The 27,152-nt window shown below is 42.0% G+C and overlaps 1 protein-coding gene across 1 annotated transcript; it reads left to right on the top strand.

Annotated features, from left to right (window-relative positions):
• Positions 1–5,693: 5,693 nt before the first annotated feature.
• LOC139927633 (uncharacterized) lies at positions 5,694–26,548 on the top strand. Its single transcript, XM_071919832.2, has 3 exons — positions 5,694–5,938; positions 18,143–18,195; positions 23,850–26,548. The coding sequence occupies exons 2-3, from the start codon at positions 18,164–18,166 to the stop codon at positions 24,658–24,660; spliced, it is 843 nt and encodes a 280-aa protein (XP_071775933.2). The 5' UTR covers positions 5,694–5,938; positions 18,143–18,163; the 3' UTR covers positions 24,661–26,548.
• The last annotated feature ends 604 nt before the right edge of the window (positions 26,549–27,152 follow it).

The following is a 27,152-nucleotide window of genomic DNA, read 5'->3' on the forward strand; positions in this document are numbered from 1 at the left end:
TGTTATGTAACTTGAATGACTTTTAATAACTTACATGTTTGCAACTCATAGTTGACATACTGGTAATGAATGTTTCTATGGTATTCTTTGTATTGTCAGGACTGACTTACCTGTTTAGAGATTTATATTTTCATAAATGTTGTACTTACATTTTGTTACAGAGTTGTTTAACTGGAATTCTAACAGAAAAGAAACTTATGTCTGAAGCAATATGAACTAGTGTGTATGCATTGTTTGTATGAAACATTTTAATGTAATAAAATGGTTCACTTTTTGCCTCCACTCTGCCTCGTGCCTCATTGTAATCAGAGGTTCCTACAAGACATTGCGATCACGTTTCTGCTTTTAGACATGAAAGTACTTTATTATTGCCTTTGGCTTCAAACGAGACACTGACTGATGTGAACATATGTTCTGTTCAAACCGGTTACAATTAGCCCCGTCTTGACGCACCCAGTAGCTAGATGTTTAGTAGCTTGATGGTTTGGCTGAGAATGGCCAATACAGCTAACTCATGGGTTTGTTTCCCAGAGTGAGAAAGCACTGATGGATAATGCTGACAGCCTCAAATGATCCGCTGATTCACACACACACACACACACACACGCACGCAAGCAAAAACAGAGCTGTAAAATGATTTGATGGGCTAGTAATTGCTCTTCCTGCCCCTGATGCCGAATGCCAGACAAGCGTGGTGAATATTTCTCCAACACTGGCTGACATTGTCATTATAATTTGGCAATGCATGTGCAGTGCACCTGGATTCTCAAACAGTGCCCTACACCCCCTCACACACATACATACACACTCACACATACACATACACAGACACACACACACATGCAAACACACACATGCAAAGTAAACACATCTGGGATGGAGCTGTGATTGGCCAATAAAGCCTGTTGCTTTGGACTACCGTTTTAATTTCCCGGTGGTGTCTGTGTGTGTGTGTGTGTGTGTGTGTGTGTGTGTACGTGCACGAGTGTGTGTCCTGTCTCCACGGCAACAGCAGCTCCACAGCGGTGACGGGCATGGCCACGCCCCTCATTGTAATGATGGTGAGCTCATGTCTGTTGGCTATTGGGGCTGCTTCCAATCCTTATGACAACAAGGGCTTGACTATCGCTAGCACATTCCACCTGCGGCACCACACAGGCATATAATTACACCGCTTGTTTGTTGAACAGGAGGACTCCACAGGCCACAGAGTGTGTGTGTGCACGTGTGCGTGCCTGTGTGTGTGTGTGTGTGTGTGATGTGTCCTACAGTAGGTACAGTATGACATTGCCTCTTATTTACTCAGCCTAAAATATCCACTCCATTGTCGATGGCATTTACTCTATAAGCCGGGGCCCTCCTTTTGTCATCTTTGCCTTTTTTCCATTCCTTCATTTTTACAACCTGTACTTTCAGCGGTGGGGAAGCCTGTGAGTCATATTTCTCTCTCTCTCTCTCTCTCTCTCTCTCTCTCTCTCTCTCTCTCTCTCTCTCTCTCTCTCTCTCTCTTTAGCAGGCCAAATTAAACTAGCCAAGACTAAACGCATTAACCTCACTGTAAGCTGACATTTTAATGAAAGTAAAGCCCAATACCAAACTCACCAACTGTGAAAAACCCCTCCCTGTTACATACAGATACATGCAGCAGGTCATACACGGTTTGAGTAGCCTTTGTTTGAGCAACTAAAAGCCTTTGACCAAATGTGGGATGTTTGCAAAGGGAAATCACACCAATTTTAGACTGCTCAAAGACAAAGCTGACATTTTTATGAGGTGATCTATTCAAAGCAGGGCGCCAGACCATTCTACGTCTGTGAGGTGAGACAAGTTGCCGGTTATAACAAATGCAAATCTAATAATCACAACAAGGACTCACTGAAGCACAACAACTGAAGAACACCGCCATTTTGAATCATCGACAGTTCATTTCATCCCTTTTATCTTGTATTCTCTCCCCACATTTTGCCTCAACACAGGCCCGGTTAGGAAAGATAACTACCAACAAGCCCTGACCTAATTCCTCTAAAGCATGCTGGGAGGAAAGACACTGATATGTGAAGCCTGCCGGTGCCTTCCTTCCCTGAGTCTGTTGCTCTATTTTGATTTCAGGTGAGCAGTAGGAAATGGGAGATGTCAGAAGCGCTGTTTGCCTGTGATAGGTTAAAGAGATTAGAGCAGCCACTGTGCGCTGCTGCGCTGGCGCATCTGGGGCTTTGGATCTGAGCACAGAAACAGAGGATGGAAGTGAAACGCAGGGAGGGAGATGCACACTGGCCAATGCACAGGGCGAAAGAGGATGGAAAAGTACTGGAAGGACATTATTCAGTATCTAAATTATCCAGGTATTGTCCTTTGGTCACCCAAAGGATCCCAAAGGAACCAATCCTGTGTATTGGTAAATGCTGTCCTTTAGGATGTATCATAATTCTTTATAATTTTGTGCTATTATAAGAGTGAGTGTCAAGTTTTTTCAAATGGTGGACATCTCATTTTGAAGCGACAGTTCAATATCAGAAAAATTTCCAGGCAAATACACCAGTCATGATTCATTCTATAACAAAGTCCATTTTCATTTATCCCACTAACAAGCTAGTGCTGAAGATGAAAAACAAGTGTATTCAACATTGTTTGAACATCAGATCAATGATATTCCTTTTTATTGGTATGAAAAACAATCAACATTACAAAGACAATGGTTAACATTAAATTTGGCAAATTCAGTTTGAACATCAAGTTTGAACATTAAGATTTCATCAGGCAGAGGCAGAGTTCACATCCACCCAACAGAACAATTCAAATAATTTCTAGCTGTTTTAGGTGGAGGAGCGGTGGTATCTAGGTCAAAACCAAGAGGAAAAAGTGTCTGAAAATCTCTGAATAATCTTTGTTTGCCCTCATAAATCTTATTTTTGGAGTACAAGAGGGGGATGAACTGCATCAGGACAGTTCAGATAGTGTCAGTTAAGTTTTCAATCACACTTTCAAATACTTTAACGTGATTGGGTAAACTTGCTGTCATATTGTACAACAATGATGCAGCTTCTAGTTCCCTTTCTAGTTCTATATATGAAAATTAATTGACTTAATCTTTCATTATCTCTCTCTCTCTCTCTCTCTCTCTCTCTCTTTCTCTCTCTCTGTCACTCTCCTTCCTCCATGTCAGAACTTTCATTCTAATCCTTTTAAAGGAAAATGTAAAAAGGCGGAAGCAGCAGAGTGAAAAGGGAGATGGAAGGGTTTCTGTGCCACCGCTGGCCGTATATTTGAAGTCTTGTCAGGAAGGGGTCTATTTTGCATCCGATGTGTCACACTGTTGTCATGTTTTGTGTCGGTGCCAGGATGTTAGCCGCCATGCTGTCAACCGCAGCCGGAGTGGAAAAACATCTCCAGTTTCATGAGAAGAAAATCTGATATTCTGCTTCTTTTTTTTTTATGTTTGTTTTTTTTTCCAAAGGCCCATGTCTGAATACACTCGCACCTGCATACACAGACTTACATACTCATGAGAAAATATGCATACATAAGAACAAGCTCACAGGCACACATGCACACACACACTGACAAATATGCACATTTACATACACACTTATATGCATACGTACACACACACACCTCTTACTCATTCCTCCAACTTTTTACTCAAACCAGGCAGTTCCCAGAAAAGTTGCTCATCTTGTTTCTCAGTTAAAGGAGTATTCCACTCATTTTCTAAGAATTCATTCATGTGATTCCTGCAGTCAAGAGCAACCCAGAAACTGACAAGAACAGGATTAGGCCAGAAACCAGACGAGTCAAATCAATTATGTCAAAGATATAAAAATCTGGAGCCGCTTGAATCAATGAGAGAATAATCTTGTGGACGCATGGCTCTTTATATTTCAACCCAAATGAGCTTCACTTCTCTTGTGATGCGCTGGATGTGAACCAGAAAATGTGTGTGTGTATCCCCAGAAAATCCCTGCGGGTGCTCTTTGCCAGTCACCTTTCCTATCTTTCTTACTGTAATTCATTCTCTGTGGAGCAGCTCCAGATTTTACGGCTTGATGACATCACAGGTTCAAGTCTGACTTCATTGTTTGGGAGCTGTTCATGTTTGTCCAATACTGCTTGGACAAGCGGCCTTCACAAAGAATACTTAACCTGAGCTGTGTTCCTCTTTCACCCATACTGAATTTACTTTAAGATGCAAGGTGATATCTGTTTTTCACCCCCTCCAAGAATAAACCTGCTTATCTCTGCGTCTGTAAACATGAAAACCGGTTTAGAGGTGCGTGTGCCAGGCTATGCTTGTGTCATCATTAAGGAAGTAATTTGTTTATCTGAGCCTAGATGAGTATCATCATACAAAATAGTCCCCTCCCTACACTGCAAAAAACCATTATGTAACAAGTAATTTCATCTGGTATTGAGTATTAAAGTGTGCAAAAATGTATCCGTGGGGTGAGATGATGTTCCAATACAATTCGTTGATACTAGTCATGTTATCTGCTTTTTTTCTGCCTTGTTTCAAGAATTAGACACTTGTTTGTAGATAATTCCTGAAATAAGTGAAACTGCATTAAAAAACAAGTGGAATCTTTTCACTGTATTGGCTAAATTTTCCCCTAGTTTTAATAAGATTTCAAACAATGAATATGAGACTAAATGTCCCTCAAGTTGGCATTTTTTGCAGTGTGTCTTCTGCCTATGTAAATGATCAGAGATCAGAGTTGGAGTTACACTCAGTAACTTGCAACACCTTTTCACTATTCTTCCTTTTCTATTGGCTGAAGCCGGGTTTTGAATAAAGTGCATGTGAGCGGATAGCAAGTGTTACGGGCTAATTTAAGAGTCATATGATCAACTATTGATAACTGTGGAGGCAGAGGCAGAGGCAGGCAGGTTGAGCTGCGTCAAGCCAGCCAGAGACAGGCAGGACCAAACAGGAAGTTACTGCAGGTATTTGACGAGCTCTATATAGATGGAATCCATGCAAGTATTGTATTATGGCATCTTGCATATAGGCTCATATGCATGTAGTGGTAGAAAGCCACCAGTATAACCAAAAATCTATTAAATTATGTTTCCCCCCCCCCCCTTAAAAGACATCCTCACATAACTTATACCAGTTATACTTCTTAGTATCATGTACAGGCTACTGTGAATTTACCTCATTAAGATTTAATAAAAATCTAAAATCTATTCTGCAAATAAAAAGGTGAGTGAGTTTAGATGGGCTTACCTTCCTCTACATCCCTGTCTATGGATGAATATGAATGGTAGTAATGAATATATGCTATGAAAAGGACATTTTGGGAAAAATCAACAACAACAACAACAACAACAACAACAACAACAATAATTGTACTTACAATTGTTAAACAATTGGTACTTTGTATTATTCAAAAGATACAGTATCTTTTACAGAAAAATTACAATTTCCTCAGAGGAATATTATAGCAATATTACCATAGGAAACAGAAGATGAAAAAAAGACCATAAAGCACGATAAGGTCACTATAAACTGACAAATGAGAAGCTCAGTCTCACCCATAAATCCCTATGGGAATATTATAGTGTCTTTTCTTATAGGCAATAAAAGTTTTATTTTGAAAGCCGTGACCGGAAATCCCATCGTTTAACTAGTGCTAGCTTGACACTGGTCCCAGTAGTTTCCCAGGCTAACTAACCATCACCAGACTGCTGTTCAAACAGGAGACATGGGACTCAGGAGTCACGGGGGGGGAAACCTCTTCTCAGCGACACACCACAACAACACAAACCAGGGAAAGGAAGTAATTTCTAGTGCAAGATGATGAGTGAAGCCTCTTTTTTTAAATCCATCTTTCTTTCTACTAAGTTAACGGACCGGGAGTGAAATAGTTTAAATGACAACTGAAGTTATCCGTGCATTTTTGATACCTAGGGCAAAGTGCCACACCTTCGCTTAGCGCAACAGGTAGGTTGAAACAACATTTGGTCACTCTGCCTGTCTTTGTGCTTCGCTTTGTTATTACACTACTGTTTTATTCATGGATAATGACTGTGAAAAGTGTTGTTGTTACATTATTACAGCCTTGTTAATGTAGCTTCGACGGATATTCACAGTTGCAGTAGAAAGTTTAGCTGTAACGTCAGCCATATGGTGAGTAACTCACGAATAAAAAAGTAATCCTATGATACATTTTTAGAAGATACTATACAAATATCACAGAAAAGCCATAAACTAAAACCTAAGTACTCATTTCAATGCTATATGAATATTTTGGGGATATTTAAGTGATACTATAGGAAATAAAAATACCATAAAGTACGGTAAGGTGACTATAAACTTACTATTTAGGTGGAATATTTTACCTTACTATAGGAATATTATAGCAATTTTTCATTAGGGTATTGACAAAACGGGTGTGTGTGCCTGTACACCTGTTCTACGTGATGGAATAGGCTGGTTAGAGTTATATAGCATAGGTTACTGTGTGTGTGTGTGTGTGTGTGTGTGTGTGTGTGTGTGTGTGTGTGTGTGTGTGTGCGTGCGCGCGCGCAAAAACAAAACTGAAAACATCAGGTTTAAGTTTCATTAACTTTCAGGTTGATATTGGGAGATACAATACAGTTAGTGTGGCATATGGCAGCCAAGCTCAAAGTGTCCATCACACCCTCAACAGACTGCAGACAGGCAGGTGATGCTAATCAGTGAACAGTTGGCTGTTATTGGTGATGTCTGTTCTTTGCTGGGATGGGGTGGGGGGATGGTGGTGGTGGGGGGTGGGGGTCTTGAATCAGATACACTGAACTTGCGTGCATGGCCTTGCAGCTTTGTTTGTAATTCCAACATGTACTTCACTGAACTCTGAGTCAATCACACGCTTAAAATGCCATGCAGACTTTCTGTTTAATCATAATAGGCCATTTCAGTGACTTACTGCATTTAGATTATTTACCTCACTGCTTAGGTAACAGGTGAGACCCAAGTCGTACAGCGCTCTGGAGGCATGAGGTCACTGGCTTTGTGTTGGTGGCTGTCATGTATCAATGAGTCACTCTTCAGCTCCTCTTGATGGTTTTCTAGTAGTTTCTGTTAAACCCCTGATAGCTGGGATTTACCACTTCAGGACACTTCAGATACACAAGAGCTATTTTCTGTGCTGCTAAACTTTCTGCCTCTTGTTGTCTTGTCTTTTGTGACAGGCTCCACCCATGTGGCACCTAATTCGACTAAAACAAACCATTAAAAGTGTATGCAAATACTATTTGCCTAAGGGATAGTAGTTGGCTTTGCTCTTAGTCCGAAGCTTCCGTATACTGTGGAAGAGGACAAACACAATGACGTTGCATTTTGTTGTTTACTATATAGTCTGGTTTGGAGATTATAGATTGTACAGGTAGAATTACTCACTTATGCAGAATTTAAAGAATGTGCTGTATAGGGGGATTTAGTAGATGGTTAACCCACCTAAACTCAGGTTACCCACCTTTTTATTCGCAGAATACTTTGCCCATCTTTTCTAGACTGACATAAATCTTCATAATGTGAATTCATATAAGAACTACCAAACTTAACTGAGTTATATAAGGAAAAAGAAGCATAAATCAATGCTTTTCTGCAAATATAATTGATTTTTTTCACAATGCTGGTTGTTTGCATTATGGTAATCACCAGCTAGAAGTCATAGTTTACCCAACTTTCTATTTACCACTGTATCACTGGCTGTATATCATTTGACCCTTTCCATTCCATTCCAAGGCAGACTTGTTTACTCACTAAAGTCCCCAGTTCTGAGCTCCTGGGTCAGGATGCAGGGCTGGAAAACAGCAGCAGGTTTGTTTGCAGTGAGAGAGAGAGAGAGAGAGAGAGAGAGAGAGAGAGAGAGAGAGAGAGAGAGAGGGTGGGGAGGTGGGGGGGGGTGGGTGCTATTGATAAGTGTGTGTGTTGGGTAATAGAGAGGAGACAGTGCTTGTTTTCATGGGACCGCTGCCCAAGGCCATGAGAAAACGATGTTTGGACAATACACACACATTACACACAGAAACACAAACACACACACTTAGCTTCATGACATCATCCATAATCAGAAAAGGTATTTTGACACTTGAGACACAAGTCTGATTGATATTACTTGCCCAGTGGATGCTTGTCCTCCCCTACATTCACTCTGCAGTTGTCAAATCTCAAAGCAGAAGTATGAAGCCACGATGACGATGTGCTTTGCGAGCGATTTCTCAGATAGCCTGCTGCGGATCGTCCCTTGACGAGGACGGATTTTGTACCTACTGTATAAATTGGTCGCTATGACAACTCACCATGGATACAGCCAGCCCGGCAACCCACCTGATCATACTGTACCTGGCTTATTCAAATGAACCAACTGACACTGCACCATCAAGGTCAGCTCACTGAGCACTTGTGTCAAAAATATACTCAAAACAAAAGTTATATTCTTCTTATTGTTCTTATTTTGGAAGAAAGACTGAAGTGATTTTATATAGCAGAGATATGAGCAACTAGAGGACGATTTGTGATCAGCTAGGAGCTACAGCGCTGTACAGTGTTCGCTGTAATTGAAAAGGTTTGGGTTATCAAAGCCTAGATACACTTACAGCGTCAGTCACAAATGAACAGTTTCAGGTCTTTTATGGAAAGCGTTTCAGTTATCAGGTCTGGCAGGTTATCTGATCTATATGCAGGTTATTAAGAGCAGCAGGACAAAGCAGTGGGTTAGACAGAGTAATTTTTTTGTCACTTCGCTGATATTGAAACAGTGTATTGACATTTCAGCTGGATTTTAAAAGCCCCAAAGCTGATAAGAGGCCTAAATTGAACACCTTATCGAATGCTGCCGTTCTCTTTCATCAGAGGAATGCAGAGGGTCATTACCAGGAACTGAGGACTTCATTGAAATCCTCTCAATGATGGCTTTGTTTCCACTTATACTTAAGAAACCTTTTTTTTTTCTGTTCACGAACATGTGCGAGATAACAACCGACTGCAACACCGTGTAATGGGAAAGGTTATAGATGAGGTTTAATTTGGCATTCAGAGAAAAAAATGTCAAACAACTAAGGCTAGATGGTGAGTTTAAAAGAAAATGAAGAACTGCACACAGATTATTCCTCTTGCAGCTGAAATTGCCCCCCAAAATACTCTACTACTATATTAATACTACATACTATACTATACTATAATACCATACTATACTGAAACCTTGGTAGATCTTGTTGTGTCTAGAAAGTTTGTTCTACCAGCCACTATAGACGGTAACAAACCATTTCTTACAGGTTGTTTTCTATAATAGCTGGTGAACAAAGAATATAGTTTTCTACCCCTAGTGGCTGTAATCTGTTGTGAGTGAAGATGAGTACTTTGACAAACAGGTGCACAATGCCAGTGAAATCAACTGATGTGTAGAAAGAAAGGATAGGGAACAAGCACTCGCATAATATTTAAGCATACGTTCTGAAATGACACCTCTCCAAAAAATGCCTTTTCCTGAAAACGCGTTGCATGTGGGTCACGAAGTCTAACATCTGTCCCCAAGTTTACCTTTACACATTCCAGACACACACACACACACAGTAGCAGCACTGGGAATTCCCGCCATATTTCTAGTCGCATTGTTCTTCTTCGCCAAGCCATAATTTGAAGGGCTGACATGCAAGATGTGACGGAATACATAGTAGATAGATAGATAGATAAAGGACAAGAGACAGAGAGAGAGAGAGAGAGAGACAGAAGAGTGTGAGGGATGTCAGACCAGTTAGCCCGCTTTTCCATCACCACACCCACATGAACCTGATCTCCCTTCTCACTGTACACACACACACACACACACACCGATAGGCCAACAGCAGGTGTCAAAATTGAAATTACGACGCTATAATGTAACGCACCTTACATAAGCCGACCTTTTCTAGCAGCAGACCCAGCTAACGATACGATACTGCAAAAAACTCGACTCCTTTGTTCTGCAGTTCAGCAGAGGTTCTGGAAACTTGTAGGAAAAGCAGGAGAATTCATATCTACGCCCTCGGAGCATCATTTTCTCCGAATGCGAGCTCGGTTCTTGTGTTCAATTACTGTCGGTAGATAGGAGAAAAGGGATTTTCAGTGACCTATCGGCAAGGCTCTCTGACATTATTCAAGCCCCGGTTCTGTTTATGTGTCTTACCTCATCTACCTGTATTTGGCTTTATTGAGTTGGTATGCGCAGTGTTTACACCAGCAACTCAAACCGCCAGTTGCACAGATATGCTGGTGGATAGATTTCAGTTTTCCAAGAACACAACAAAAACAACTGATATCAGATATGCTAGACAGGGAAGAGTAGCTCAAGGACTTTACAGTGTGTAGTTTGTTTTTGGGCTGGTGTGGGAGGCAGGAGATCAAAACAAGATAGTGACTATCGCAGTTTTTAATATTTATGAATTGACATACAATATGTTGTCACATTAAGCTTGTAGCTTTCCCCAAGACTTGGCAATTTTCATTTTCATAAGAGTCTATACAGCCTGATGGTTGGTTACGTGCTTTCTAAGGTTTCATTGCCTGGAAATATTTTTATGGAAAGAAGAAGAGTGTACGCATTTGAGAAGAGCATTTGAAGAGTTCTAATCCAAAATGCTATATATCCATTTTGGAAGTTCATCATGCAATATCTCTAAAATATATAGAGGATCCAGTCTGTAAAAGTGTTCTATCTTGTCAGCTAAAGACTTGAGGTACCTACTATCCTTTAAAAAGTGCCCTCATACGTTTTCATCTTGTGCTGTCACTCATTTTGAAAGAGTAGGAGTCACTTTTTCAGTTAGTGGATCACTCATTTTGGAATCTAACTCCTCATTTAGTGTTAGCTACCCAATAACCCCCTTTTTCAAACAATACTCAAAACAACTAAAATCCATTTTAAGTGGACACTTTGAGGAAGGCTTATCTTAAGCTTTATCACTCTGGATTAAATTTTCCACCCACAGCAATCGTTCACAATCGCCCTGACTGCCGATGCCTTGGGTATCCCCTGGATTTCAGGCCGCTTCACATTTAGGGGACAATCTACAGCAATCTCACTTTTATTGCACCTGTTTCTCTAAGATGAAATGTTTCAATTTCCTTTCCTGAAGAAAACTCTGAAAGAGAAAGAGAGAAAAAAAAAACAGGAGCCTGGCCAAGGTGCCTGCGCTGAAATATCTCTCTCCTTCAGTAATCGTCCTACGATCTTCCCTATCATAAAAAACAGGAGCAATATATAATATATTGAATGGCACGGGGGGGCAGATAAAGCGCTATTATTGCCAGAGAACAACGGCCAATATATGAATGAATGATAGTCATTTGACACACAGATTGAATCCTTTATCTCATTATGACTTTGGGAATTCTCCAGGGGAACGACGTGATTGGTCATTTGGATGTTCTGATGTGAATCTTAGTCAGCTATTATTGGTTACTGTTCGGCCTGTGGGAGGCTTTAGAGGCTGAGATAACTCTTTATTGACAGGCTTGCATGACTATCAGTTTGTGATGAATCTTCTACATCTTTTGTTCCTCTGATCTTTACTTTCTGTTACACTCTGCCTTCCTTTGTAGATCCAAGTCAGTGTTTTGGTTATATCTCTCTGACATAATGGGGGAGGTGCATTGCATTCATATAAAAATGGCTGGTTTTGATGTTGCCTGATTAAGGCCGTTACACATTGCAGTGTGTTTCCTTGCTAGTATAAAAATGCTGCTTTCAGTGCAAAGCCTGGTATAACTACGTACAGGGTGAAGCTAACAGGCTAGCGATGCTACTAGTCTATTTTAATGCCTGGCTGTTAGCATTAGCATGCAGTCATCTGGCAGTGGAGAGAGACAAGTGTGTTAAAGTTGACACAGTAAGCTTACAAAACAAGAAAAATCATGGTTAGATGTGCTTTACCTATGATCATGGGTCTCAAGCTCGCGGCCCGCGGGCCAATTGCGGCCCGCGAGACGATATTTTGTGGCCCCCACCTTAATATGAAAGTTTAATGTTAGTGCGGCCCGCGAGTTTTATATGGATGGCACTTTACAGTATTGTGTGCGGAGCTGAACGAACCTACCAATCACGGTGGGGTATATGGCTCTCGGGGGTGGGACATCGACCGGGCTTGATGCAAGCAGAGAAACATTTCTCAATGAGTGAAAGTTACAGCCGCGTTGCCATGGAGAGTTTTCTTCCGTGCCTGGCTGGCTGCCTCGTTTCTATTGGGCACACGCGGACATTCGTCCCAGCGCGCTGCGTTCACAACACTTCCAAAAAAAAGTTTTTAAAGTTGCTGCCCAGCGGGACATTATACGTATATATGTCTCTCTCTGACAAAATACATCAAAGTGATGCGTACGCGGCGGGATAAAAGAAAAGTAAGGAACTCAATGTAGCCTAATGTAGTCTGCAGTCACATAGCGACACCTGTCCGTCGGCGATAACAGTCCCCGGTAACCCGGACCAATTATAGGGTCGCACCGTTATTTGTGGGTCATTATTTTTTATTTGCATCGCGCTATTTGCATTGCCTCACACGATGAACACTACATATATTTCTATATGATGTCATTTGTTTTTTTTGTTTCTATGACTACTGCCAGGTCTCTAGCAGCAAGGAGTAGGCAAGAGAAGCCATGTTCAGAAGAACAGTTCATGTTCTTCAATGTTCCATTCATGTTCAGGACAATTCATATTCAGAAGAACCCATTGAGGTTAAAGAACTGTTAATAAAGACGTTTAAATCTTATTTTGTGTTAAAAAATAAAAATAAAGACATTTGAGAAGATTGGAATTTTTTTAACAAAGCTTTTCTTGTGGAATACCTGATGCGGCCCAGCCTCACCCAGACTCTGCCTCCAGCGGCCCCCAGGTAAATTGAGTTTGAGACCCCTGCCTATGATGAATCTTAAAACACATGTTTGTGGTGGGAATCCACATGTGTGCACCCACTAGCATGCTACTTCCTGGTTTTCCCACTTCTCTATGTGTATCTATAGCTATTTACTCTTCAAACACAGAGTGGCAATGATGACAGCTGCCACTAGACACACTGGAGCCAACACAGTATTAGCCGGCCTTGCCAGGCATGTTTGTCTTGTAATTTTCCTGCAGCAGCAGAGCTCTTGGGAGTGGTCTTTGACTTGTAATGCTAATGCTGTTTGATTATCAGGACTGTCCTGTAGCGAGCTTGTTACTCACTGCACCCCTCTTGCTTAGTGGAGCGTCTTTAGCTGCCGGCCTGCCCTAGCTGTCATCACTCCCCTACAGTACCAGTTCCCTTCTGACTGTGAGTCGTTTCTGCTGACCAACAGCAGAATGGTTAGCCCGAGGCAGGTAACACTGCAATCACATTGTCAGCACTCAGTCAACCCAGAGCCAGCTTTTGCCTTGCAAATTTGCAACCCAACTCCATTCCGATGCAAACCAGCTTTTTCCGACCCAGTCAGCCAGCCATTAGTAGGCCTGTCTGGTCGTATGTGTTGTATCACTGGATGTTAGAGATAGGCAAAAACACGACGAAATGAATATACACCTTTTTACACATTAAATTGTGGTGGCAAGAAATTAATTACATTTAAAACATTTCTATTTTATATACAGAAAAATATCTTTGAAACATTGACATTTAATTGTTTTACATAAAGTAAAGAGCCTGAGGTATATCTGCTAAGTTAAAACCCAGAGAGCAAAGTAAATATGTATGAGATCAGGTATCCAAGAGCCTAGTACACATGCAGTGATGCAGTGTGAATAAAAAGGTGTGTAAACTTTGAACTGAAACCAGAAACAGTATTTTCAGAACAGTATTCATGTAATTCTGTCAGCAAGACCCTACTTTAATTATGCAACATCATCAACTTCATATGCAGCATGTAACTTACCTCAGTCTGGTACTGCTTAATGCATACTGTGAATTCATATCATGAAGTCTTATGTTAGCTGAATAAGGAAGGTTAACTATTTCACAAGTAAACGGTGGATGAACTGTTTAAGTGGGTTTACCCTTCACTACATCGACGCAAACAAATTAATTGTGTAATTGCTGTGCTCAGTCTCATGGTACAGAACCTTGTTTTCGCAGCTTCAAGCCTGGTTTCATCCCCATGATTTGGCACATGGGAGGGAAAGTCATGAGATTGACTTCAGGGGTTGACTATCCTTGAATAGGACATCCTGCGCCATCTACCCTTTGTGTCTCATTGGTTCATGCTTATTTTCATCGCCTTGTACTGGCCCTAGTGGAAGCTATATAATCTACTGGTTTGATCAATAGACTCTTTTTTGATAGTCATCAGTCACATATCAAAATAGCTATTGAAGTGGGGAACAACGTTTTGCAAATTTGTTATTTTTACAGTATACTCATGAAATTTGTATTTCAGATCAAAGATTGAATATGAGACAAAAATACAGAATGTCTCTTATCTCTGGGTATTTTTGCATGTTAAACCATGTTAGCACTATGCCATTCATTGTGTTCTCCTCAGTTTCAAGTGACCATAAAGTATTGTAACAAATGACTAGTAATGATTAGTAATTGCTCAGGTGTTCCATGTTGCACTAATTGTGCATACGTGAGAGCTGTGAATGTCTCGACTTGTTTCTGAGTTAGAAGGCATAAACCAAGATGAAGACAAGAGACAAGACATTTTGAAAACGAGATCAAAGAAAAGCCTGGTTAGTACCACTGCAGAGCAGTTGGGCATTGCAAAATCAACAATATTGAATGTCTTGCAAAAGGAAAGAAACTACTGGAGGTGTACGGAGCTGGCAACGACCCAGACAACTTATGACAGAAAAATCATTAGAACTGAGAAGACAATTACAGCCGAAGAGATCACAGACAATCTCCAGAGTGCAAGGGTTAAAGTATCACAATTCACCATCGGCAAAAAGATTTTGACAGAAATACAAAAGCTACACTGCAAGATGCAAACTTCTAATCATTACCAAGAACAGAAACACCAGACTGGAATTTGCAAAGGAGAGTTCTGGGATAAATTCTTATGGACAGACAAGTCAAAGATAAACCTTTATCAAAGTGATGGAAAGTAAGCATAAGCATACCGCCTCATCAGTGGAGCATGGAGGAGGCTGTGTCATGGCTCAGGCATGCACGCTGTTGTCACTGATGATACTGCTACTGCAGCAGCAAAATGAACGCTGAAGTGTACAGACTGTTCTCATCTGCCTGCATCCAAAACATGCCTCCAAGCTCACCGGGCAGAAATTGCAGAAACAATGCAGCAAGAAAGATCCACAACATACTGCACACTTAAGCAAGGAGCTCATCTGGAAGAAAAGGTAGATACTTTTTTAAACTGTCCAAGTCAGTGTAATGGCTTAAATCCTAATCGGAAAATTCCACAAACAAGCAACAACTGAACAAGGCTGTAGTTGAGGCGTGGCGGAGCATCTCAAAGGAAGATGTGAAGAGGTTGTTGATATCGATGGGTCCCAGACTTGAAGAAGTTATTGCATATTAGAGGTACCAATTACAAACCTTAAAGTTAATTTGTCCCAATACTTATGCTCATCTGACATTGAGGGGGACTGAACACAACAAATGGCCTTGTTCCAACATGGTTTAAGTCTCTGCTTTTGTCTCATATTCATCTTTTGACCTGAAATACAAATCATTCATGAGTATGAAGCAAAAATATCCAGTTTTACTACACTGTCACAATACTTACACTATGCTTTTTTCTATAGTAAGACTAGTGAAAGCATGGTGCAGGAATGAACTACACTTTGAAGATCACTGCAATGAATTAATAATAACAAATAATGTGATACTTTTTTGATTCCTGTAAAGAAATTATTTTCTCCCCCCCTCCTGCAAGTTCAGGGACTCTTCAGCAGGGTGGGTGCTTGAAAACAGGCTCCTCCATTTAAAGCACAGTCTCTCTAACCACTAGGCCACCCGAACACCCAGTTGAACTTCTGTATTTCCACTTGGCGTGACATACCACTCTTGGTCTTTTTTTCGATAAGTAGCTGTGAATGTGTTGCAAGGCCCGAGTGAAAATGTACGTGTAAAATGATCAATCAGATGAATGTGCAGCTGCGATTGTTTCAGCCGGTCAAGCACAGCTCAGATCACAAGGGTTCATTATATGAGAGAGAGATAGAGAAACAAAGAGAGTAGAGGCCACTCAAAGACCCTAGAAAGGAGGGTGCTTGACTGTTCTCTTGACTACTTTGAGATTTGTTCTGTGTCCATTCTGTCCCAGTTGACTTTGTCTGCGTCTGTATTTTCAATGACAACACCCACCTCCGGCTCAGTTGCTTTTTATGCTGTAGCACACAGCAACAGACCTGTAGGGGGATAATTAAATGTCCCGGGATGACGAAAGCATGCAAAATCACAATAAATGTTGCTTTTGTACAAATAGTACTGCCTTTCATGCTAAAAAAAAAAAAGTAACCCGTGACAGTTTGGTTCGCGGGGTTTGATTGATAGCGTCGTTAGGCGGCTTGCAGCGGGTACAAGCGTTCAAACCTTATTATATAACTCAGCAGATCCTTTTTCAATTCTGTTTGCCTTTGAATTTGCTGCACCACAAACAGAGCTATGTTTAGAGCGCCGGTCCCACATGCTTTCTTTAAACTATTCCCCAATCAAAACCCACCTGGACCACTTAGCCTGTTCCCCCCCGGGGAGCACAAAGATGTACAAAGTCGCCCCGTCTAGCTATAGCCCCTTACATCATAGTTGCCTGGTCTTACCGCGTCATGAATATTTACAGGGAATTTTACCCAGGGAACAATGAATGCAAATGAGTGAGACAAATTAATGGAGTTTCGGCGTATTCCTTTTGTATAATCTTCACTGGTCTTAACAGAATCCAGCATTTCTACTCTTGCTTTTATTTACTCTCAAAAAAGGATTATCCGCACACTGGATTAGAGCTCCTTTCTTAATACTTAATACTTTCTTAATATTCAATGCAATGTTTTTAACCATAAGGTCTTTATTAGGCAAAAACGTGTTGTATAGGATATATAGGTATATATGATATAGGTTGGATGTGCACACCTAACTATTTTATTTACTTTCCTCAAAATGTACAATTTAAGGACATTTAGAAAAATATGGACATTTTGAACATTTTGAACCGTTATGTATACTGTGTTTTACTACTTGTATACCATATGCATGGCGGTATTGAACACACCACTATCAACTCAGTCAGCATGTACTGTGATACTCTATAATCAATCAGTCAATATGTCTCCAATGTCACCAAAACAAATTCCTGTACATTTATTGTCCTTGGCGAAGCAATTCTCACTCTATTCTCTCCAAGCATTTAACTAAAGGTAAAAGTAACTGCTGGTGCCTGCAGGGTCAGAGAGTTAAGGTTAAGATTGGAAACTGTTTCGTCTCGTGGGCACACATCCTTCCTTTTGCTCCACAAAGAGATACTATGTCCTCTACCTCTCCGTCTCTCTCTGTCTCTCTCTTTCTCCCTCGCTTGCGGACAAACCCATTCAAGACTCGGTGATTAATTATTTACCCAGGCAATGAAATGCCAAAGCCTAGAGAAACACACCACCAGGAGAGAAAAGGTCACTCCCATCCTGCACACGTACATAGACACACACACACGCACACACACACACGGACGCAGACGCACACAACAGTGATGGATGGCAATAACATCTTTATCGGTGCTTCAGGCAGACATAGTTTTCATCCTCATGTCCAAACAGCATAGAGACCAAGGGCAAAGCAAAACTTGACTGATGAGGTGAAATCTTCAAGAGAGCCCCAGAAAACCCTCATTTAAAAACCACTCACATGTCAGAGGTGGTGCACTATTCAATCAATAGCAGTCTCAGACTCTGTCAAAAGTGTGTGTGTGTGTGTGTGTTGTGGCGTTTATTGTAGAGACCGGTGGTTGAGGAGCAAACCGTAAAAGCTCTTTGGCTGTAACCTTTCCTTGATGAGTGAGAACAGGCATCAATGGAAAAATGTCACCAATAGAAAGTGGCGTCCAGAATTTGATGGCACTTGGCATGTTTTAAGAAGTTTGGTCACTGTGGACCTGGGTGGGGTGGGGGTGGGGGTGGGTGGTGGGTGGGGTGCTGTGTCACTTCAGCTGAGGGTGTTTGTGTGATGAAAGTTTAATTGAATTGTTAATGTCCCTCCACAGCTCCACTACACAGCTGGCCAAATGGGGTGCCGATGCTGCAGGATGATAAAAAGGTGAGAAGTGTGTGTCTGTCTGTGTGTGTGTGAAGTGTGTGTGTGTGTGTGTGTCAGTGTGGGTTTATAGAGAAAAAATCTACCTCACCCCTTAGCTCTTTTTCATTTATTTTGGCTTATTTTCCTGGCGCTCCTCTCTTCTCTCTTACATGATCATACACAGGAATATTATTGTCTCTGATCTTTGCACTCCTCACTATTGGTTGCTTGTAATTTTGATGATCTGTGAATTTAAGCTTGCTCTACCGTTGCATTCAATGCAAGTCGCTCTGGATAAGAGTGTAAGTTAATGCCTAAACATATGAGCATGTGTGTACGTGCATTGGAGAGTGTGATTAGGCTCTGAGCATTATTGTGTGAATTTTAAATACATCAGAAAATCTGTACAATCAAAATCTGTACAATCGCGTTAAACTGCCGAACATTGAGTCAAACACGAATTCCGGTCCAGCTCCTCGATAAGAACCACTTGGATTCCCTGCGCCTCCTTATCTGTCCACAGCAAACCAGACGGCAGGTTCACCTGAATGCCGATTCAAACGTCTCCTCGGCCACAGAATGATTTCTTGTCTTGTTTCATGCCGATAGTGAGCGGTCCATTTATAATACGTCTGGACTCAGCGCGACCTCACATTGGCTCTCTGTACAAACTGCGAGTCAATATGCCAATAGCCATCACCCTTGGTTACTGTATTTCTTTGCGGGACTGTCCATTTGTTAAACGCCTACAAGGCATCGTTGTTAGGGCTTAGCGCCGCCGCTGCCTTCTGAGGTGCAGAAGGAAGGAGACAGAGAGAGAGAGCGGGCGAGGGAAACGAGATTTTGATTGCGGCTTAATGAAAGGGCATACTTTGATTCGCATACCAGAGTCATAATCCCCCCTCGACACGCTCGCGCACTCACACACTTTTCTTTCCCATGTCAGAGACACACATGTGAATGCTTACACACACACACACACACACACTCACACACACTCACAAACAGACATTCGGTCTCATTCACACACGCACAAACACAGTCTAACTTAAACTTTTATACATTCCTCTCTCCCTTTCTCTTTCAGCCTCACACACACACATACACACACACCTCCCTAATTGTCTGGAGTGTCACATTTCTGGGCTTAGCGGTGTTTGGGGATTGGCCGGGTGGGCCGGTGGGTTACTGGGTCAACTCCCTCTACAACTGGCCCCAGTGTCCCAAGCCTGATACTCAGACATTCCACGCTGCCGTGTAGAAAACCTGAAGCGGAAGGTGTGACCGGCCGTTCACAGGCTTATCACAGGCCAGCGATCACACGCTACTCTTGGCAAATACTCTGTGGTATTTTATCTGAATGAAAGTGAGATGTGTTATTCTAATTATGCTCTGAAACTGAGAAACAAGCCTAGTCAAATATTAGGTACTCCAATAATGGGTAGCACTTTATTTGGATAGTCCAATGCTGATACTTAACTATCAGGTGAGAAAAAGTAGATGTTCTACAAAGTGTCACTTGTCTATTTGCTGCTTCTCGACAGACTGTGTAACCCTAACCGAGATCTTAACCTAACCCTAACCCCACTTTTAGACCCTAACCCTAACCCTGAGATTAACCCCGACCCAAAGATTGAATACTTTTCACACTATTGTATCACCTGAAACTCTTCGGACATTTTAGTCATTATAGTCACTTGATAGGAAGTTAAGTATCAGCGCTGGACTATTCAAATAAAGTGTGACCCACTAATCTGATGATATCTTTGGTCTGAGTATACCAGAACTACAAGTGTTTGTAATCTCTAAGTTTTATCATATTTTGCCAAACTACAATATCCTCTGGTCTAAATCAACATTTGACATTGACTACTAAACAATGTTTTTTTTCAGAGAGATGCATAATTAAAAATATTTTCAAGTAATAACTCAGAGTTGTTCATTATTCATAAGAATAGCATTATGTGCTATTCTTCAATTGAATGATATTTCCTTTCAACTGTAGAAGTTATACTTTTGAATTCAAGAGCACAAATTACAGCTTTAAACATTTGGTTTAGTTTTGTCCTCCACATTGTGAAATGCTTTGCACCACAAAGGTGGAAACTCCCCTTCACTTAGCAGGACGATGTGGCTGGCATAAAGAAAAAACAAAAACATTAGGATGTTTATCACAAGTCTAATGGTATTGGTGGCATAAAATCCATAGGCATTGCTACACACATTATGTATTAGAATGGATGTAATCAGCCTAGGTCTCTGTAGCAGAAGGAGGTCTTAGTATTGTGGACACATTCTGCATTCTGACACTGATTATGGTTTGTTTTAGCAACTATTATATGCTAGAGCAGTGGTTCTCAACGTGGGGTCCGGGATCCACCAGGGGTCCTTGAGGGGGTTCCAGGGGGTCCCCAGCAAATCGATGAATTGTTAAACTTCACCATTATTTCATTTACAAGACATTAACACAATTAGAGAATGCAGAAGAATGACTATTTTGATCATAGCTTCATTGGTATCTCTCTACCTACAATACAGATAGTCATGGAATTCTGGAAAAAATCATATCTAGAAATAAAAATATTCTCAGATTTGAGTCAAAATCTCATCAAATGGGGGGTCCTAATGTGGACCTAATGTGGGCTAAATTAGGGGTCCTTGATATGAAAAAGGTTGAGAATCACTGTGCTAGAGGAGTGGCTGGGTTTACCACAAACGCCAGACAGAGGAAGCTGTCAAAGAAAAGTATTTGAAAGTCAACTGGGCATACTTTTAATAATGTAATACTTTATTGATCCGTGCAGGAAAGTTATCTTTTTGCTTTCCCCCTGTGTGGCCGGAGGGCAAGGTCAGCTCCGCAGCAGCAACACCGGAGCTGGTAGGGGATTCGGTGTTTTGCTCAAGGACACTTAAGCAGGGCAGATGCTCGGCGACACAGGGGCTTGAACCCAGCCAACGCTGTCTGACTTCACCTAATGCGGTGTGGACTCCATCTGTCTGGTGCTCCTCGCAGGCTACAAGAAATGTTTTTTGACCCAGGACACACACATAAACACGCACAAACACAAACACAAACACATCACACTCCTCCCCTATACCCAGACAGAAAATGGTTATTTTTTTATGAAATATACCAAAATGGCAGGCATTTGTGTCTGTCTGAAACAGTGTCTCTGTCCATTTACCCAGAAAACAGAGAACCACAGCAACAAGTGGTCCATTTGATTCGGTCTGCTGTCTGGAAACAGCTCGGAGACGGATGGGGCGGCCTCCTATTGTTGAGGGAAAACGCGGTTTCATTTTCTCATGAAGCTTTTGTCCGGCTTTATGAACAAGCACCCGCGAAATGATTGGTCTTCATTTTTGTAAAACAGCTTGTGTCTTGCTTTGTGAAAGCGCGCCTCAAAATTTCACCTTGGCGGCCAGGACACAGCGGCGGTGCTGGCTAGGAGCGAGAGAGAGAGAGAGAGAAATGGAAAACATTCATTTTCCCAGCTTTCTACTGTGAAGGGAGAGAGAGGGAAGGATGCGGGGTGAGAGAGGTGTTTAAATCAGAGAGGATGTGTGTGTGTGTGTGTGTGTGTGTGGGCGGGTTTATGTGTGTGTGGAAAAGGGGAGAAAGAGCTATCGTTGCATCAGTCGATATATCAAAACATCGCCTATTGTCCTCTTAATACTCAGGACTCGTGTGTTCATGTTAAATAGGCACGCATGCATATAGGACATGTGTATTTGTGTGTGTATTAAAGAGAGGGGGAGGGGGAGAGAGAAGAGGAAGATGAGGAGAGATGCTCAGCTGAAGAGAGGAGTGGAAAGGACGACTCGAGAAAGCGGGAGGGGGAGGAGGGCTGAGAGAAGGAAACGCTCGAGGGAAGGCGCTCAAATCAAGGAGAAGTGAAGTGCAAAGGATAGTAGATTAGTGAGCGGCAACTACATTAGAAGGATGCTGAAGGAGAGACAGAGGCGGGAGGAGAGGAGAGGAGAGGAGAGGGGAAAGGGTCGGCGTGGAGGGAGAGGCGCCCAGAGAGGTGCGAGATTGAGGAGGCCCTGCTGGGGTTGTGAGTCCAGGAGGGGGGCCTTCGGGTGGAGGAGGGAAAAAAATGGAAGGAAGAAAAGAACGGTGTGAAGAACATAAGGCTCTCGCAGCGGGAAGTGTCTGACAGCCTGTTACACTGTCCACAAAATAAAGGCAAAATAATGCCCCCCTACCAACACTCCTCTAATACCTACCTAGGTGTGTGCGCATGTGTGTGTGTGTGTGTGAGAGAGAGAGAGAGAGAGAAAGAGAGAGAGAGAGTGCGTGCTCTTGTACTTATACCCTTGTAAGAAAATCAGCCAGAATTAGGACATTTTGCCAGTCTTCCCTCTACAAGGGGCTATTTCAGGCTTACAGCTTAAAGGGGCATTTATTAATCTTTGGCTTTTATCGACGTCTATCTGTGACCAAGGAATTACAACAACATGATCTCAGACAGACAAATACAAAGACTGATAGTGTATAATATATGCTATGTATTTATTATTTTAACATGAACAAAATTGCATCTTGCAGCTTTAAGGTCAGGAGAAGAGCACATGTACATGGAGATCCTCAAAAGTGTAGTAATATAAACGTGTGTGTGTGTGTGTGTGTGTGTGTGCGTGCGCGTGCGTGCATGTGTCGTGTATCTGTCTGTCTCTGTCAGTTCCTGTTTCATCCTCTTCTCCTACCTTCTCCTCTGTGGAAGCGAGGAACACAAACAAAACACAGCATCTGAGAATAAAAGTCAGTATTTTACAGTTGGTACCAGAGAGAAGAGTGCAGTCACAGGCCTTTATGGCTGCTGTCTGTGTCTGTCTACACCTCCTTTTCCTCTTCTTTCCACTCCTTCCAACAAGACGCCGCATAATATATCTGACAGCCGCATGAGCAATGCAAACATCGCCGCAGCCGAGGCAAGAGGCAATGCGTGTAAACTCGAAGCGCGTGCATTCCTCAGATGCAACAATGGCGTCAAGCGAGGCACATTGACTGCGCAGTGAAGTATCCGTGTTGTTGTCAGCGTATGCGAGGGTGTTTCATCGATTCACACAGTGTCACGGGAACATCTGACTCCTGGAGCCCATTCAGAGAGACGTAAATAGTCCTCTCTCTGTCTGCCGCCGCACCGGTCCAGGAAATAAAATGGTGAAAGTCAAGTTAAATTAGAAAGACACATTGCAAATTCAGCTTCCTTGCTTTTGGACTTCACTGCAAAAAACGTCCATCTTAACAAGTCATTTAGTCTCATATTCATGCTTTAAATCTTAGAAAAATTAAAATAACAGATCACTGCACTACTGTCAAGAAAATGACACTTGATTCTACAACAATCTTGAAACAAGTTGATTTGCATTGGAAACAAGTGAAATTATCAAACCCCATTGGCAGATTTTTTCACTTGTTTTAGGAAAATTACGATTTTAGGACTCAATAATAGACTAAATGACTTGTTAAGATGGAGATTTTTTGCAGTGTTGATCTGCTTGATCTGTTGATCTGTGTTTGCTTCTCAAATATGTCTCTCCTAATCTGTAGTAAATTTGATTAAAAGTCATATTCATGGTGAATTAAGTGGATGAGTTGAGGGAGTTGGGAGTTGTTCTGTTTTTTGTTAAATGTTCTTTCTATCTGTTTTTGTCACCCTCTCTCATAGCTACATCTATGACCCCTCTGTTGCGGTGGACGGGAGGAAGAGCGACTCTGCGGGCAGCTCCCTGTACCACCCCCACCACCTGTCAGCCGACGCCCCCAGCGGCGACCTGCTCAACAGCCACAACAAGCAAAAGCAGGGCTTCCACAACCTGGGCTACAGCAAGTCCAGCGACGGCACGCTCAAACTAGAGGTGGACAACAACCACGTCAACAGGCTGCACTCCGCCCACGCCGGCCCCCAGAGGGAGCTCCCTCGGCAGGGGAGCGTGCCGCCCGCACAGGGGAGCCTCTACATCATCCAGCCGGAGGCTCCGGGGCCGAGATGGGTGATGCAGGACAAAGAGCCGAGCCAGGTGCCGGTTTACCCCAGCATACAGGAGTACGACAGCCCCTCCCCCTACGACCAGCCGGGTAGAAAGAGAAGCTACGGCGACCGGGGGCACGGGGTGACGAGGAACGGGTGGGACCCCTCCGTCAGCGACGGGTGCGGGACGGGGAGCGAAAGCCTGTCGGCGGACGAGATCGACGAGGGCGTGGGCGGGACGCCGGAGTACCCGTGCGACACGGGGGACGAAGGGAGCATCCTGTCGGGGGACATCCACACCAGCACCACCAGCGTGTCGTCGGCCGACACCAGGGACGACCACAGGCCGCCAAAGACTCCGGACCTCTCCACCATAGAGAGCGGGATCTCGGTGACAAAGAGCGAGGATGAGGAGGAGGAGGAGGAGGTGCAAAGCGTCACGGACTCGATGGTGGCGGAGGCTCTGGCCGCGCTGGAGGCAGCCACCGCCGGGGAGGACTGTGAGTGACAGCCTCCCTCTGTCCGAGCTCAAACTACCACACAAGGCTGGAGCCCACTGTGCTTTCTCTCACTGATCCTTTTAGAAACTCCCAACAGCGACTAGTTCAAAACCAGAGTGAAACTTTGCCACAATGCTGAATCAAAGATCTAATCTTTGTATTGTACCTGAGAACATGAAGCGGGGAGCGAATGCAGATAAATGAAGGAAAACTGTTTACAAAAAGTACAGATTTATTTTGGCACTCAAGTCACGGATATTTTTTTATTTTGTGGTCACATAGAAAATAACAATGCCTGCCTTGCGATGGAAAGGACTACATTTCCCATGCAGCAACGCTTGCATAACACCACAAATGAAGAGACATCAGTTTGTAGACTGTGAATATTGCCTGCAGCCATATAAGCCTTTTTAGAAAGTCCATTTGAATCTAGTGTGTTTTAATACACTCCTCGGTCCTGATAACATCTACTTACACACTGCTTTGCCATATCAGTACTGCCCTTGCACAGATATAAGTAATACACAACATAGGAAGAGTTTTATTCTAAAACACAGTGTGTATCCATTCAAGTTCATCAGTTAATATCTATGCAACGTACAGGATTCAGTGTGTAAACATGTTATCATTTTGTCCACCAAGGACTTCAAAATCCCTTAAAAAAGTACCATACTTTGTTGAAATGTTGTATCGTCATTTTGTGAGAAGAGTTTTTTTTCATTTTATCATTTTGAAACAAAACGTCTCACGTGCTAAACATCACCACATGCTCTTCTATGTGTGCAGAGTCAATATTTCCATAGTGGAATATACAGCGGCTCGCCATAGCTTTTTATCTCTTCAGGGAGCTCGTCCTCGTTTTCACTGAGCGAGCGGAACAGGAAAGGTCATCACATGATTTTTTTTTTTTTTTTTTTGTACGCTGCCCATGTTGTCGTCTCTCTATTTTTGTGTTCTGTTGTTATTTATGATACCTTCACTCACGTCGCTCTCGGGTTCAGCAATTATCGTGCGGAGAAACAGTGAACATTAGTAGTAAAGAGCATGAGGAGGCGGGCCTTATTTATAGAATATCCAACATTGATTTCACCATGTTTGCTTCCTCATTTCAAAGAATATGAGAAAACAGAATGAAAATTATAACATCAATCTACTTGGAAGCTTCAGAAGTTCGTTTATGTGCTATTCATATATCATTGGATACGTATAAATTCATTTTGATGCAAAAATGATGCAATTTTTAACATATTTTCCCATGTGCAGAAGTACTTGGTGAGAACCTTTTATGAATAAGGCCCTTTGTCATGCGGTAGCACATCAGGAGCATATCAGGGGTTTGTAGCAAGGAGGAAGCCGTCTATGCACATTAGAAATCCCGACCAGGTGCTGGATACACAAGACCAAGGGATAAAATGGAGAAGAGGCAGCCGTTACACTGCATTGACGCTGCCTTAGCCGTCTGTTCAGCAACTTTTCGACCGCAGCTGGTCTCAGAGCGTGACCGAGCCCAGCTAAGGTCAAAACATTGGTGAATAAACCACTAAGGGGCCATCAATCCACTGTGCTGGTACGTTGTTTTCTATTTTATAGGTCAGGGTTTGTGTCTGTTGTCTGGCCTGTGACATTAGTTCAATTCGGAGCTTGTTTCTGTGCTTGATAATGAACTAACTGAGGCTGGATGGCGCAGAAAGCATTAAAACCAACACATACAGTACAATGCCCTTTTAAAGAGCCTTAAACGCTCATTAAGCTGTTTTGTTTAACGGAAACTTTTTTTTTTTATTTTTTATTTTTTTACTGTGACTCCCTTTACAGTCATTGTTTGCCTGCCAAATCATTTCTACTCATTCTATTTGTATGTATTGTAAAATAAAGAAATGTACTTTAAAAATGTAAGCTGTCATGGTAGCAATGGTTTGTGTATTCCTTATGGTAATTCATTGATTATGAATTGACTGTGAGAAGATTTTAGAGGCAAAAAATAGTGGCTGTTTTATTCTTGGTTCTCTATATAAGCGTTAATACACACCCATATTTCTCCATCCTTTGAGAATGAAAGATGCATGCAACAAGTTGAGCTGAGCATATAAGGCACTATCTATCTATCTATCTATCTATCTATCTATCTATCTATCTATCTATCTATCTATCTTCTATCTACCTATCTAATCTATCTATCTTCTATCTACCTATCTATCTATCTATCTGTCTATCTATCTTCTATCTACCTATCTATCTATCTATCTATCTTCTATCTACCTATCTAATCTATCTATCTTCTATCTACCTATCTATCTATCTATCTATCTATCTATCTATCTTCTATCTACCTATCTAATCTATCTATCTTCTATCTACCTATCTATCTATCTATCTATCTATCTATCTATCTGTCTATCTATCTTATATCTACCTATCTCTCTAGGCCTATCTATCTATCAATCTATCTATCTATCTATCTAGGCCTACCTATCTATCTATCTATCTATCTAGTATTTTG

This window comes from Centroberyx gerrardi, chromosome 23 (assembly GCF_048128805.1).
Source record: "Centroberyx gerrardi isolate f3 chromosome 23, fCenGer3.hap1.cur.20231027, whole genome shotgun sequence".
NCBI lineage: Eukaryota > Metazoa > Chordata > Actinopteri > Beryciformes > Berycidae > Centroberyx > Centroberyx gerrardi.